The 17621-nt window shown below is 35.2% G+C and overlaps 1 protein-coding gene across 1 annotated transcript in view; it reads right to left on the bottom strand.

The window, feature by feature from the left end:
- The window catches only part of LOC143231742 (cell adhesion molecule 3-like), a 202847-nt gene that overhangs the window by 52921 nt on the left and 132305 nt on the right, over window positions 1–17621 (bottom strand). Inside the window, exons 5-6 of the mRNA XM_076466365.1 lie at window positions 3938–4073; window positions 1473–1606 (exon numbers count right to left, since the gene is read on the bottom strand). Of these exons, the coding sequence (XP_076322480.1) occupies window positions 1473–1606; window positions 3938–4073 (270 nt within the window). The remainder of the gene's footprint in view (window positions 1–1472; window positions 1607–3937; window positions 4074–17621) is intronic.

Genomic DNA, 17621 nt, shown 5'->3' with positions numbered 1-17621 from the left:
ACGTGAGTTCTAGTAGTATATAGGTTTTAGATTACGTGAGTTCTAGTAGTATATAGGTTTTAGATTAGGTGAGTTCTGGTAGTATATAGGTTTTAGATTAGGTGAATTCTAGTAGTATATAGGTTTTAGATTAGGTGAGTTCTGGTAGTATATAGGTTTTAGATTAGGTGAATTCTAGTAGTATATAGGTTTTAGATTAGGTGAATTCTAGTAGTATATAGGTTTTAGATTAGGTGAGTTCTGGTAGTATATAGGTTTTAGATTACGTGAGTTCTGGTAGTATATAGGTTTTAGATTACGTGAGTTCTAGTAGTATATAGGTTTTAGATTACGTGAGTTCTAGTAGTATATAGGTTTTAGATTAGGTGAATTCTAGTGGTATATAGGTTTTAGATTAGGTGAATTCTAGTAGTATATAGGTTTTAGATTAGGTGAATTCTAGTAGTATATAGGTTTTAGATTACGTGAGTTCTGGTAGTATATAGGTTTTAGATTACGTGAGTTCTAGTAGTATATAGGTTTTAGATTACGTGAGTTCTAGTAGTATATAGGTTTTAGATTAGGTGAATTCTGGTAGTATATAGGTTTTAGATTACGTGAGTTCTGGTAGTATATAGGTTTTAGATTAGGTGAGTTCTAGTAGTATATAGGTTTTAGATTAGGTGAGTTCTAGTAGTATATAGGTTTTAGATTACGTGAGTTCTAGTAGTATATAGGTTTTAGATTAGGTGAATTCTAGTAGTATATAGGTTTTAGATTAGGTGAGTTCTGGTAGTATATAGGTTTTAGATTAGGTGAATTCTAGTAGTATATAGGTTTTAGATTAGGTGAGTTCTAGTAGTATATAAGTTTTAGATTAGGTGAGTTCTAGTAGTATATAGGTTTTAGATTAGGTGAATTCTAGTAGTATATAGGTTTTAGATTAGGTGAGTTCTAGTAGTATATAGGTTTTAGATTAGGTGAGTTCTAGTAGTATATAGGTTTTAGATTAGGTGAATTCTAGTGGTATATAGGTTTTAGATTAGGTGAATTCTAGTAGTATATAGGTTTTAGATTAGGTGAGTTCTGGTAGTATATAGGTTTTAGATTAGGTGAATTCTAGTAGTATATAGGTTTTAGATTAGGTGAGTTCTAGTAGTATATAGGTTTTAGATTAGGTGAATTCTAGTGGTATATAGGTTTTAGATTAGGTGAATTCTAGTAGAATATAGGTTTTAGATTAGGTGAATTCTAGTAGTATATAGGTTTTAGATTAGGTGAATTCCAGTAATATACAGGTTTCAAAATATGTGACGTGTTGTTTGTTCTCTCTACACGGTGAACTAGTGTTACGAATGTTCATGTTACTTTAACTGGAACAGGCAAGTAAGACTGTTTGTATTCAGTCATTTCCATTGTACGTTAGCCTCAAGATGTGTGTCAGACCATATAAAACAAACACTAAGAAACTGACAGTGGTAGAACATACTCACCGGTTTCTCATTTATGTACCACCTGAGCGTAGCTGCGGGTTTGGATTTCGCTGATGTACACTTGACAGTAGCTGTATCTCCGATTCGGTATTTCATATGTCTTCCGGTAATTTTGGGGCCTTCCGTAGGCAGAACTACGATGAATTATACATTATTAGTGCCACTAAGTTCCATCAGGGGGATTAATGACTAAATCAAAGTCCTGGCCGTTAGAGGATTATCATATTGAATGACGAGGTAAAAACAGAGAAGCTAATATGAATATAAACATAGGGTGTGCTTAAGTTACATACGAAGACCATTACCAAACACAGTGTGTACTTAAGTTACATACGAAGACCTTTACCAAACACAGTGTGTACTTAAGTTACATACGAAGACCTTTATCAAACATGGTGTGTACTTAAGTTACATACGAAGACCATTACCAAACACAGTGCGTACTTAAGTTACATACGAAGACCTTTATCAAACACAGGTCGTACTTAAGTTACACATAAAAACCTTTATCAAACACAGGTCGGACTTAAGTTACACATAAAAACCTTTATCAAACACAGTGTGTACTTAAGTTACACATAAAAACCTTTATCAAACAGAGTGTGTACTTAAGTTACACATAAAAACCTTTATCAAACACAGTGTGTACTTAAGTTACACATAAAAACCTTTATCAAACATATGTCGTACTTAAGTTACATACGAAGACCTTTATCAAACACAGGTCGTATTTAAGTTACACATAAAAACCTTTATCAAACACAGGTCGGACTTAAGTTACACATAAAAACCTTTATCAAACACAGTGTGTACTTAAGTTACACATAAAATCCTTTATCAAACATAGTGTGTACTTAAGTTACACATAAAAACCTTTATCAAACACAGGTCGTACTTAAGTTACACATAAAATCCTTTATCAAACATATGTCGTACTTAAGTTACATACGAAGACCTTTATCAAACACAGGTCGTATTTAAGTTACACATAAAAACCTTTATCAAACACAGGTCGGACTTAAGTTACACATAAAAACCTTTATCAAACACAGTGTGTACTTAAGTTACACATAAAAACCTTTATCAAACACAGTGTGTACTTAAGTTACACATAAAAACCCTTATCAAACATATGTCGTACTTAAGTTACATACGAAGACCTTTATCAAACACAGGTCGTATTTAAGTTACACATAAAAACCTTTATCAAACACAGGTCGGACTTAAGTTACACATAAAAACCTTTATCAAACACAGTGTGTACTTAAGTTACACATAAAAACCTTTATCAAACACAGGTCGTACTTAAGTTACACATAAAATCCTTTATCAAACATATGTCGTACTTAAGTTACATACGAAGACCTTTATCAAACACAGGTCGTATTTAAGTTACACATAAAAACCTTTATCAAACACAGGTCGGACTTAAGTTACACATAAAAACCTTTATCAAACACAGTGTGTACTTAAGTTACACATAAAAACCTTTATCAAACACAGTGTGTACTTAAGTTACACATAAAAACCTTTATCAAACACAGTGTGTACTTAAGTTACACATAAAAACCTTTATCAAACACAGTGTGTACTTAAGTTACATACGAAGACCTTTATCAAACACAGGTCGTATTTAAGTTACACATAAAAACCTTTATCAAACACAGGTCGGACTTAAGTTACACATAAAAACCTTTATCAAACACAGTGTGTACTTAAGTTACACATAAAAACCTTTATCAAACACAGTGTGTACTTAAGTTACACATAAAAACCTTTATCAAACATAGGTCGTACTTAAGAAAAACTTACAAAATATTCAGTAAATAAGTTGCTTGAAAACATTCGTTCATCACAAACAACGTGCAATATAAACTCAACTTATCACAATCTACAAACTCAAATACATTAAAGTCAACTGTCTACATATATCAGAACGTTACATACAGAACGTGGAAGCGAAGAATATTGTACAAGAACATAGAATCGTAATTAACAAACAGAGAACTACATCAAGGAAAACTAATTACGAATTTAATTATATAAGATACTCAATGCTCTGAATGCGTTTTGTTTAATTCAACGTCACGAGGAAAATAAATGAAGCAGGTATTAATTTAATAATGTTTTTCTCTCTTTTAATCTCTCTACGTTTAATACGTACTTACCGAGACAGTTTGTGTTTATAAAAATATTCCGTAAAGTTTTTGTTTTCTCTTCCTGAGAGCATTTTTTTCAGAATATTATCTGCATATATTAAAAATTAGCAGAATATAGTAAACTGGACGATATATTATTTATGGATGTGCACAGTTTTGGAATATGTTTCACCATTAATCTTGGATTATTGATTGTTTGTTGACTATTGATTGTTCGTAAATGGTGTTTACTTACACAATAACAAATTGTACGAAATTTGTGGATAAAGGAGACTTAGGCAGGTTGTAAGAGACAAACCAACATACCATAAACTTTCATGCTCTTTTTTGCAGACACTGTGTCAAATACGGGTGCTTCGGTTGACACCTCGCACTTATAAACTCCAGCAGTTTCCAAGGCAACGTTTCGAATGTACACGGACTGTTCCTTCGATTTGGACAGCTGCAGGTTAATAAAACAAAAATGGATAGATTTAAGTGAGACACAACAATTTCGAAACTTTTTAAATTGAAAGCTAAATTATGATATGGATTTATATCTGAATGTTGGAGTAAAGAAGTGGAGGGATGGAAATTGGATAAGGTTATCCAAAAATTAGATTATTAATTAAACTAATCATAATCAAGTTAAAACTAACATGAAGGAAAGATTTATTTTCATTTTGCTATTTTTTAAAATTGTAAACATTTATATGTAAAATGTTTTTTTTAGATCACAACAATATCAACAACAAAACCTGAGGGTTGCAGGTTCGAATCTCGTCACAAAACAATTCGCCCTTTTCAGTGATATCGAGAAAACCCACATGTAGAAAAAAATATTTATATAAAAACGGCTCGTTTGGGTTAAGAATTTTTTATTTTTTGTACGTAGAGGAGCGAACAACATTTCGACCTTCTTCGGTCATCGTCAGGTTCACAAAGTGATGACCAAAGAAGGTCGAAACGTCGTTCGCTCCTCTACGTAAAAAAAAAAATATCAACCCAAACGAGCCGTTTTTACATAAATATAATTCGCCCTTTTAGTACCGTGTGTGTATGTGAGGCGTTGTAACGTGATGGTAAATTCCACTTTTCGTTATTAAAAGGCCTGGCATGGTCAAGCGTGTTAAGGCGTGCGACTCGTAATCTGAGGGTCGCGGGTTCGCATCCCCGTCACGCCAAACATGCTCGCCCTTTCAGCCGTGGGGGCGTTATAATGTTACGGTCAATCCCACTATTCGTTGGTAAAAGAGTAGCCCAAGAATTGGCGGTGGGTGGTGATGACTAGCTGCCTTCCCTCTAGTCTTACACTGCTAAATTAGGGACGGCTAGCACAGATTGCCCTTGAGTAGCTTTGTCCGAATTTCAAAAACAAACAAACTTTTCGTTATTAAAGAATAGCCCATGAATTGGCGATGAAGGGTTGACTACCCGCCTTCTCTCTATCAGTTCTAACTTGGGGAGGGTTCGCACAGACAGCCCTCGAATATTTTTTGTTTAAAGTTTAAGCTATCAAAAGTCTGAACACAATTATCATAATTCTCGTTAATCAAGAATATAAGCCCGCATTAGGTCGAGATTTTATTGGTCATAAAAGAACAGATTTAAACTTCCTAAGTAAAGTAAGAATATAACATTACACACATCTATGTTTTGTAAACGATTCCTTCCACAAAGTTGGTTTTGAGATTTATTTTTAGCGCTAAACTACACAAAGGGCTAAGTAAGCTCTGTTAGCCATGGATTTTGGAATTGTAAGTTCGGAGACTTACCATTAACTCACGAAGTGAGAGACCAGCATAATAGATTGATTTTATAATTGATTAAGAAATGTGTAAGCCTATGGCTTATGATCGTATCAACTAGTAATGACGTATTGAAAAATATGCCTTTTATAAATAAGACATAAACATCACCTAATGCTGACTGGGAACATTATCATAAAGAAACGATACATGTAGCGTAAAATGTTTCATAACTAGGTTGCTCTCGTGTTTTCATATTATTTTTTATGTAGAGTTTCACTTTGTTGTCATTTTTGTAAACTTTTGTGCTAGAAATTGATTTTTTTATAGGTTAACATTTTACCTTTTTTTCTTTATGGCTGATAAAATGAATCAATTACTGAGAATTTTGATACGTTGTTTCACCATCAAGGTTGTTTATAATAGTGCTTGTAGAAGCATTGAAGATGATTTTGTATCGATCTTTTAAAACTGTTTTATTCATATTTGTTTGTTTTTTATTTCACGCAAATCTACACCAGGGCTATCTGCGCTAACCGTCCCTAATTTAGCAGCGTAAGAATAGAGGGAAGGCAGCTAGTCATCACCAACTATTTTACCAACGAATAGTGGGATTGACTGTCACATTATAAGGACCCCATGGCTGAAATATGTCACAGGAATTCAAACCTGCAACCCTCAGATTACGAGTCATGGTGAGTCTTACTGTATGAACAAATAGCCCTTATTATCATCAGTATTTTGGGTGTGTTTAAACCACTATAATATTAAAAATAACATATCATCGTCTTACATTCGCAATAGAGTATCAGAAAATCAAACATATTCTTATCCAGTTTTATTAATGGTGTCTCGTGCGTCACGGAAGTTAAGAAGGCAAAGCTGTTTCACATTGAATTTCTGTTTTCAACGCCATTATACTTTTTAATTTCAAACAAAGTTATCTTTAGAGAACTGTTTTTAAAAGGCCCCCTTACGAGTTAGTAGGGGACAGTTTTGTTGAAGTAAAACTACCAATCCGGTTTTTCTAAATTGGAAAGTTTTTTTTTGAAATTTTCATTGGTTAAAAATGAGACATCTTCTGCACTCTTTTAGCGTATAACTGCTAAATGTAGGCGCAGATAGCCCTCGTGTTGCTTTGCGCGAAATCTACCAGCGCATCACGTGCTTAACGACTAAATACAAAAACATGGAAGTCTCTAAATGACACACAAAGATATTCAAAAACTGTTTAGAACCACGTTGGTAGAAATTGTGCAGCAAGCCGAGTACAATATTACACCTGTACTTTCAAAGTGTTGCTGTCTACTCATCCCACTACTGACTACAATGATGCTTCGATCTTCCTTACCGAATAACAGGCGAAATCGTTTGTATCTCATTTGAAAAGTAAACATAACAAGGTGATAGCAGAAGCATAGAAGGTTAGAACTTGTTTAATTAATCATACTGAGAATGTTGCTGTATTGATATATATACTGAATTTACTGCCAGCGGTTAAACCTTAGTACTAGCTAGTAGGAAGAACTTACGATGTTGTATTTCATTTAAACATTTAACAAATGTTTGATTGGTTTATTTTTAATTTCGCGCAAAGCTACACGAGGACTATATGTGCTCGTCTTACCTAATATAGCGGTGTAAGACTAGAAGGAAGTCAGCTAGTTATCACCACCCACCGCCAGCTCTTGGACTTCTCTTTTACCAACGAATAGTGGGATTGACCTTATCATTACAACGTCCCCACGGCTGAAAGGGCGAGCTTGTTTGGTGTGACTGGGATTCATACCCACTACCCTCGGATTATGAGTCAGTGACTTACCCATTCAGGCCATGCCGGGCCTGAATTAACAAATGGAAAAATAGGTCTTGAAGAGTTCCTGGATCGAACTTACTTTTAATATTCAACAAATTGTATAGTACAGAGATTCCCATTGGCTCCTGAGGAACGTGTTAAAATAATCATGAAGAACACTTCTGGCTGTTAAGAGTTCACTACGCAGGTAATTGTGTTGATGATGAAATAATGTAAAATACAACAAAAATGCTGTTTCAGATACAAATGTAAGAGTTGTCGCATCCTTCTGCGATAAATTAAAATTTTCAACACAGATGATCACTACCTTCAAAAGACTCATTCAGGATCAGTTCGAAATTGTATTTTTCAATTGAAAGATACAGGCCAAAGATCAAATGTATTCGATATAGAGAATTATATTATATACGATTACCAAACTATAAACTAACTACAATTGAACATGTAACCTGTAAGTGACGTCATGCACTCACGAATATAAAACGTTTCTTTGTTTACTTATTTTGCTGAATTTCGCACAGAGCTATTTGAGAACTAATGTCTACTTTTAAAATGACAAACTAGAAAGACGTCAGCTGATCATCCCCACCTTCCATCACGTCCTGGGCTACTTCTCATAAAAACAAAGGTGGGATTGACCATCACATTGAAATCCCCCTTTGCTGAAAGAACAAGCGTGCTCGGTGACAGGATTCAAACCCGCGACCAGCAGATTGTGAGTCCAGTACCTTAACCACAGAATGAAGTTTAAGCGACCATTAATTACGATAAAAAATAATTTCCTACGTTGATTGAGTAGAAAATAAACTCCCAACAGGTACCACAACCAAGGTATTGTGAGGGCGCATCCTGGTATTAACATTTTAAAACATCTGTTTTTCAAGAATAAATCACTTCGATAGATAAGACAAGCTGCTGCGAAAGATATTTTTATGATCTGCTATATATATATATATATATACACTCACCATTTGGGAAGAGATTCAAGTTTCTATTTCATAAGTTATCATAAATCTGACTGCTCAGACCTTCGATGATATGCATAATTTTTCATATAACATTAAATTTTATGAATTATGTATAATACCTCCTGAGCGTCTGATATTATATATAAATTCAGTTCAGACAATGCGTGTTTTACTTCCAGTGCAGCACTATATAAAATATTACGACGTCTGGAACGGCTGGTTTTTTTCAACCGATATACACAGAACCGTTAGATTTTCCCCATATCTTAAACTTATTTTGTATCGCACGAAATTAACATGTCAGATAATAAATAAAATTTGAAACGAAGAAAAAAGATTAATTTAAAAATAATAAAAAAAACTATATTACTTTTTACGGTTATTATCCAAGGCTGTCTTTCCAGTATTATACGTTTACATGTTAGTTGTTGTAATGTTTCCTATACAACCCAAAACAGTTTCGCAGTGGATTAAACCCGATAATGGTATTACCTATACGTTTCTGCCATATCAGGCATCAATTTAATTGGCTGTTGTATATATGTTACTGATTTTTGTATATAACCCGAAACAGTTTTGCACTGGTTCTAATCTAATGACCTTATTATTTTAAGCCTATTAATTTGTGACATATCGCGCATCAACTTGACTGGCTTGTTATGTGTGTTATATCTTGTCCTATGCACAAAGAATCGGAAAGTAGCATACTTCTCTTTAAAGTGAATATTTACTAAGGTACCGATCCATTGAAATTACTATAAAAAACAACACACAGTCAAATAAGTACCTAGCCTAACAGTTCACCATCAAAACGTTTCTATAATTTCTTATATTGAATTTTACGATTACAAAGTAAATCTCATGTGATTTGCCATGAAACACTACTCGCAAGTTGGGTGGTTATAAGCATTGTTCGACAAACAAAGTAACAAATAACAGTTTAGATTATGAGGTTAATAAGAACAGTGGTACAGGTCCCATGCCACTTTTGGTAATATTACAGTTTAGATAATGAGGTTAATAAGAACAGTGGTACAGGTCCCATGCCACTTTTGGTATTATTACAGTTTAGATAATGAGGTTAATAAGAACAGTGGTACAGGTCCCATGCCACTTTTGGTATTATTACAGTTTAGATTATGAGGTTAATAAGAACAGTGGTACAGGTCCCATGCCACTTTTGGTATTATTACAGTTTAGATAATGAGGTTAATAAGAACAGTGGTACAGGTCCCATGCCAATTTTGGTATTATTACAGTTCAGATAATGATGTTAATAAGAACAGTGGTACAGGTCCCATGCCATATTTGGTATTATTACAGTTTAGATAATGAGGTTAATAAGAACAGCGGTACAGGTCCCATGCCACTTTTGGTATTATTACAGTTTAGATAATGAGGTTAATAAGAACAGTGGTAAAGGTCCCATGCCACTTTTGGTATTATTACAGTTTAGATAATGATGTTAATAAGAACAGTGGTACAGGTCCCATGCCATATTTGGTATTATTACAGTTTAGATAATGAGGTTAATAAGAACAGTGGTACAGGTCCCATGCCACTTTTGGTATTATTACAGTTTAGATAATGAGGTTAATAAGAACAGTGGTACAGGTCCCATGCCACTTTTGGTATTATTACAGTTTAGATAATGAGGTTAATAAGAACAGTGGTACAGGTCCCATGCCACTTTTGGTATTATTACAGTTTAGATAATGAGGTTAATAAGAACAGTGGTACAGGTCCCATGCCACTTTTGGTATTATTACAGTTTATATAATGAGGTTAATAAGAACAGTGGTACAGGTCCCATGCCACTTTTGGTTTTATTACAGTTTAGATTATGAGGTTAATAAGAACAGTGGTACAGGTCCCATGCCACTTTTGGTATTATTACAGTTTAGATAATGAGGTTAATAAGAACAGTGGTACAGGTCCCATGCCACTTTTGGTATTATTACAGTTTAGATAATGAGGTTAATAAGAATAGTGGTACAGGTCCCATGCCACTTTTGGTATTATTACAGTTTAGATAATGAGGTTAATAAGAACAGTGGTACAGGTCCCATGCCAATTTTGGTATTATTACAGTTTAGATAATGAGGTTAATAAGAACAGTGGTACAGGTCCCATGCCACTTTTGGTATTATTACAGTTCAGATAATGATGTTAATAAGAACAGTGGTACAGGTCCCATGCCATATTTGGTATTATTACAGTTTAGATAATGAGGTTAATAAGAACAGCGGTACAGGTCCCATGCCACTTTTGGTATTATTACAGTTTAGATAATGAGGTTAATAAGAACAGTGGTAAAGGTCCCATGCCACTTTTGGTATTATTACAGTTTAGATAATGATGTTAATAAGAACAGTGGTACAGGTCCCATGCCATATTTGGTATTATTACAGTTTAGATAATGAGGTTAATAAGAACAGCGGTACAGGTCCCATGCCAATTTTGGTATTATTACAGTTTAGATAATGAGGTTAATAAGAACAGTGGTACAGGTCCCATGCCACTTTTGGTATTATTACAGTTTAGATAATGAGGTTAATAAGAACAGTGGTACAGGTCCCATGCCACTTTTGGTATTATTACAGTTTAGATAATGAGGTTAATAAGAACAGTGGTACAGGTCCCATGCCACTTTTGGTATTATTACAGTTTAGATAATGAGGTTAATAAGAACAGTGGTACAGGTCCCATGCCACTTTTGGTATTATTACAGTTTAGATAATGAGGTTAATAAGAACAGTGGTACAGGTCCCATGCCACTTTTGGTATTATTACAGTTTAGATAATGAGGTTAATAAGAACAGTGGTACAGGTCCCATGCCACTTTTGGTATTATTACAGTTTAGATAATGAGGTTAATAAGAACAGTGGTACAGGTCCCATGCCACTTTTGGTATTATTACAGTTTAGATAATATTATTAAGAACAGTTTGCCATTGGTATTATTACAGTTTATATAATGAGGTTAATAAGAACAGTGGTACAGGTCCCATGCCGCTTTTGGTATTATTACAGTTTAGATAATGAGGTTAATAAGAACAGTGGTACAGGTCCCATGCCACTTTTGGTATTATTACAGTTTAGATAATGAGGTTAATAAGAACAGTGGTACAGGTCCCATGCCACTTTTGGTATTATTACAGTTTAGATAATGAGGTTAATAAGAACAGTGGTACAGGTCCCATGCCACTTTTGGTATTATTACAGTTTAGATAATGAGGTTAATAAGAACAGTGGTACAGGTCCCATGCCACTTTTGGTATTATTACAGTTTAGATAATGAGGTTAATAAGAACAGTGGTACAGGTCCCATGCCACTTTTGGTATTATTACAGTTTAGATAATGAGGTTAATAAGAACAGTGGTACAGGTCCCATGTCACTTTTGGTATTACTTCCTCCATTGTTGATCATATTTGGTCTGATGATTACGGCTTACAATGAAACTAACCTTAGATCACTGATCATGAAAGACTTTAACTGCTCTTCACTGTACACGGACATCAGCTGTTAAGGCCAGGTTTAAATATACCACTAACATAAAACTACATTGCATCTGTATCGAGCGGCTAAACAACCACATGATCGCTTTGGACTGCTGTGGTTCAAGGTCATTTTACTTTTTCTTGTTGAAGAACAACTCTGTAGTTTTGATTTCTGGCCGGAAGCTTCTGAGCCTTAATCAACTTCAAATCTAGCTTCGTCAAAATGATTTTTTGGGTCAAAGGGTTCTCTTTCGTAACTATAACTTTTACTTTAAAGATGAAAGTACTGATATGGATTGACATGATGTGTAGTTTTGAAGACTATTGTGTTATTAAGTATCCGGTGTGAGAATGTTTTTGTTTTCGTAAAACAGGGAAAGTTTTCTTCCAATCACCGTGTCCTTTGAGTAAACATTTTTCAACAATCTAGTTATACGTTCTTCAGAAAGTCCTCTGACGACGTCTATCAATTATAAGGTTATCTATGTTATCATTACATTATCCAATGACGGAAATTAGCCGTTTAAAATCGTACGTGCTAAGTATGTTCCCCATATATGTTCCGACAGTCTACTGTGTTGTCGTGTGCAAATGATCCTTATGGAGTGTGCCTAAACCATTTTTGTAACAATTAAAAAAAGGAAACCTTCCATATAGAACATTAAATATTCTATCTAATCACAGAGTTCCGAACGTAAAGTCATACAACAATGCTGGTTGTAATTAATAAAAATGGATTATTAGAGCTTTTTGTGAAACACGACAAAATAATTTATTAAGTCATCGTAAGTTCACGAATATCCTTTTCCTGCCAAATCTAAGAGTAGTTTTCCTGACGAAGTTTTAGTCTCTGTATCGCGAAATCGTGAAAACCTGTGCAGTGAATGTTAAATATGTATATTTAATACACGTATATCTATTAGCATTTTCCCCTTAAGCCTTAAAAGTAGTTCTTGTTACTATTGGTCGTTATTTCTGTTTCAACTGAAGCGGTAGTAAACACAGAACTTTCATGAGAACAAAACTATGTTCATGGAAGTAAAATAAATATAAAAAAAAAACAAACAGTAATAAATTTAATGGTCGGAAAGTTTTCTAACTTATCCCTAAATAATAAAACATTAAAAACAGTCATTAAACAGCAAGGATAGAAACATCGTGTGCAGATCTTTCAAGCTCCTGCTGGAAAATTCTTAACAACAATCTTAACTCATTTTATTCGCATTTTACGAGAGCAATTATAAAACGTAAGAACAAAAAAAACAAAACAAAAAAGAGTTGAATTATAACTTCTCGAGGGTCCTGCTAACTACTGCATGTTTTTATACGATAGAAATTATTGTGTACGTCGGAAAATGCTAAGCACGTCTTTTAAAAAATGTATTTTTTTTTCATTTTAGAAAGAAAAAATATTATGAAAATGGTTCGATACAGCCCCATGTTTATCCCATTTTACGCCGGATGTGGCCCGGTATGGCCAAGTGGGTTAAAGCTACACAAGGTCTATCTGCGCTAGTTGTCCTTAATTTAATAGTGTAAGAGTAGAGGGAAGGCAGCTAGTCATTACTACTAACCGCCAACTATTGGACTACTATTTTACCAACGAATAGTTTGATTGACCGTAACATTATAACGTCCTCACGGATGAAAGAGCGAGGATGTTTGGTGTGACGGGGATTCAGAACCCGCGACCCTCAGATTACGAGTCGAATGTCTTAAGTATCTGGCCATTCTGGGCCTCTTGAGTTACTTTCACCAACGAATAGCGTGAGAGACCGTAACATTATAACTCGCATTCGGTTGAAATAGCGAGCATGTTCCGGAAAGGGATTAAAACCTGAGGCCCTCAGATGTTGAGACCATATTAGGCCTAATAAGGTAAGGAAATAAAACCATGAAGAAAAACAAACAAACAAACAAATACGTAATCACGAAACTAGTTTTCTAGAAAGCTTTGGATACTAGCGTGTAATATAAAACATAAAACTCTGCCAGAGCTTTCACGGAATCAGGTTTTTCTGCGAATCAGAATGCGAAAGTGCGGCGAAACGGGCAACTACCGCTTCTTGCTGTTCTCCTTTAATGCTTCATGTCCATAATAGAAGGATCATCTGTCTTAGTTTCCAAGATTTAACTGTTTCGACTTTGCATAGTTTATGTACATGTTACACCAATGTACGTATAAATCTGTCGTTCCCGTTTGAAAACCAGCGTATGACCAACCATTAGCTAGATTACCTATGGGAAGATATCTAATCCATTCGGTTTACCTAAAGAACTTGGTCTATTTGAAACCATGCAAAATATTCAAGGTATATGAATATTTGGTGTGTGTTTTCTGAATAACTGTAGTTATTCACGAAAATAAAATAACACGAAAAGCTCAAAGGTGCAAAAAGACCAGAACAAGGATACAAGTTATCATTCAAGAAAAAGAGAGTACATTAGTTTTGTGACCTTCACAAGGCTATTAGCATCTTTATTCACTGCCTTGCCGAATATTAAAAAAAATACGGTTTCAGTTTTGTTTTTGCTCACCACAGATTGAATCATAAAGTTAGATTATTGGATCAAATTTTTACGGGAATATTTCATGTAAACTGACGAATTCTGCGACATATTTGGCAATTCTTTCGTATTGGAACGTCTTATTTGATCGAAAGTTGCTTAAAACAAACGTATTAAATAAAATGTCTGATATCTGATTTATTAAAACTTTCCATGAACAAATTACACATGGGGAAATCTAATTATATTCCGGTATCGTAAACAGTTTGAGTCTGAAAAGCTAAGGTTTTCTTCATAATTTCAGTCTGTTACTTTTAAGGAGTTGTTACTTACGTTTGGACTTCTAAGTGTGTGAAACTGTAGCAAACAATCATTATGGTCTAGCTTTTCGTCATGATTTATGTTTTTTTATAATATTCGGTTGTATATTTTGAATCGAGAAAAACGGCTTCAACCCAATGACTTATATACGAAAAGAGTCGATACAGTTAAATATAATAATAATACATGCAGGTTTTCTAGGAGTGGCTAAATGATAGAATTTCATGACAAGTTAGACAAGACAAAATATAAGTTGAATTATTAAAATAATACTAACTGGATATCATCTTACAACTAGAGTAATAAGGGTGGAATGTTACCTTGTACTGTCCAGTTCTAGCTACAACTAGAGTAATAAGGGTGGGATGTTACCTTGTACTGTCCAGTTCTAGCTACAACTAGAGTAATAAGGGTGGGATGTTACCTTATACTGTCCAGTTCTGAGTACAACTAGAGTAATAAGGGTGGGATGTTACCTTATACTGTCCAGTTCTGAGTACAACTAGAGTAATAAGCGTGGGATGTTACCTTATACTGTCCAGTTCTGGGTACAACTAGAGTAATAAGGGTGGAATGTTACCTTATACTGTCCAGTTCTGGGTACGACTAGAGTAATAAGGGTGGGATGTTACCTTATACTGTCCAGTCCTGGGTACAACTAGAGTAATAAGGGTGGTATGTTGCCATATACTGTCCAGTTCTGCGTACAATTAGAGTAATAAGCGTGGGATGTTACCTTATACTGTCCAGTTCTGGGTACAACTAGAGTAATAAGCGTGGGATGTTACCTTATACTGTCCAGTTCTGGGTACAACTAGAGTAATAAGCGTGGAATGTTACCTTATACTGTCCAGTTCTGAGTACAACTAGAGTAATAAGGGTGGGATGTTACCTTATACTGTCCAGTTCTGAGTACAACTAGAGTAATAAGGGTGGGATGTTACCTTATACTGTCCAGTTCTGAGTACAACTAGAGTAATAAGCGTGGAATGTTACCTTATACTGTCCAGTTCTGAGTACAACTAGAGTAATAAGGGTGGGATGTTACCTTATACTGTCCAGTTCTGAGTACAACTAGAGTAATAAGGGTGGGATGTTACCTTATACTGTACAGTTCTGGGTACAACTAGAGTAATAAGGGTGGGATGTTACCTTATACTGTACAGTTCTGGGTACAACTAGAGTAATAAGGGTGGGATGTTACATTATACTGTCCAGTTCTGAGTACAACTAGAGTAATAAGGGTGTGATGTTACCTTATACTGTCCAGTTCTGAGTACAACTAGAGTAATAAGGGTGGGATGTTACCTTATACTGTACAGTTCTGGGTACAACTAGAGTAATAAGGGTGGGATGTTACCTTATACTGTCCAGTTCTGAGTACAACTAGAGTAATAAGGGTGGGATGTTACATTATACTGTCCAGTTCTGAGTACAACTAGAGTAATAAGGGTGGGATGTTACCTTATACTGTCCAGTTCTGAGTACAACTAGAGTAATAAGGGTGGGATGTTACCTTATACTGTCCAGTTCTGAGTACAACTAGAGTAATAAGGGTGGGATGTTACCTTATACTGTCCAGTTCTGAGTACAACTAGAGTAATAAGCGTGGGATGTTACCTTATACTGTCCAGTTCTGGGTACAACTAGAGTAATAAGGGTGGAATGTTACCTTATACTGTCCAGTTCTGGGTACGACTAGAGTAATAAGGGTGGGATGTTACCTTATACTGTCCAGTCCTGGGTACAACTAGAGTAATAAGGGTGGGATGTTGCCATATACTGTCCAGTTCTGCGTACAATTAGAGTAATAAGCGTGGGATGTTACCTTATACTGTCCAGTTCTGGGTACAACTAGAGTAATAAGCGTGGAATGTTACCTTATACTGTCCAGTTCTGAGTACAACTAGAGTAATAAGGGTGGGATGTTACCTTATACTGTCCAGTTCTGAGTACAACTAGAGTAATAAGGGTGGGATGTTACCTTATACTGTACAGTTCTGGGTACAACTAGAGTAATAAGGGTGGGATGTTACCTTATACTGTACAGTTCTGGGTACAACTAGAGTAATAAGGGTGGGATGTTACATTATACTGTCCAGTTCTGAGTACAACTAGAGTAATAAGGGTGGGATGTTACCTTATACTGTCCAGTTCTAAGTACAACTAGAGTAATAAGGGTGGGATGTTACCTTATACTGTACAGTTCTGGGTACAACTAGAGTAATAAGGGTGGAATGTTACCTTATACTGTCCAGTTCTGAGTACAACTAGAGTAATAAGGGTGGGATGTTACATTATACTGTCCAGTTCTGAGTACAACTAGAGTAATAAGGGTGGGATGTTACCTTATACTGTCCAGTTCTGAGTACAACTAGAGTAATAAGGGTGGGATGTTACCTTATACTGTCCAGTTCTGAGTACAACTAGAGTAATAAGGGTGGGATGTTACCTTATACTGTCCAGTTCTGGGTACAACTAGAGTAATAAGGGTGGGATGTTACCTTATACTGTCCAGTTCTGGGTACAACTAGAGTAATAAGGGTGGAATGTTACCATATACTGTCCAGTTCTGAGTACAACTAAAGTAATAAGGGTGGGATGTTACCTTATACTGTACAGTTCTGGGTACAACTAGAGTAATAAGGGTGGGATGTTACCTTATACTGTCCAGTTCTGAGTACAACTAGAGTAATAAGGGTGGGATGTTACCTTATACTGTCCAGTTCTGGGTACAACTAGAGTAATAAGGGTGGGATGTTACCTTATACTGTCCAGTTCTGGGTACAACTAGAGTAATAAGGGTGGAATGTTACCTTATACTGTTCAGTTCTGGATACAACTAGAGTAATAAGGGTGGAATGTTACCTTATACTGTCCAGTTCTGAGTACAACTAGAGTAATAAGGGTGGGATGTTACCATATACTGTCCAGTTCTGGATACAACTAGAGTAATAAGGGTGGGATGTTACCTTATACTGTACAGTTCTGGGTACAACTAGAGTAATAAGGGTGGGATGTTACCTTATACTGTACAGTTCTGGGTACAACTAGAGTAATAAGGGTGGGATGTTACATTATACTGTCCAGTTCTGAGTACAACTAGAGTAATAAGGGTGTGATGTTACCTTATACTGTCCAGTTCTGA

This window comes from Tachypleus tridentatus, chromosome 11 (genome assembly GCF_004210375.1).
Source record: "Tachypleus tridentatus isolate NWPU-2018 chromosome 11, ASM421037v1, whole genome shotgun sequence".
NCBI lineage: Eukaryota > Metazoa > Arthropoda > Merostomata > Xiphosura > Limulidae > Tachypleus > Tachypleus tridentatus.
This window is presented reverse-complemented; position numbering and strand designations above follow the sequence as displayed.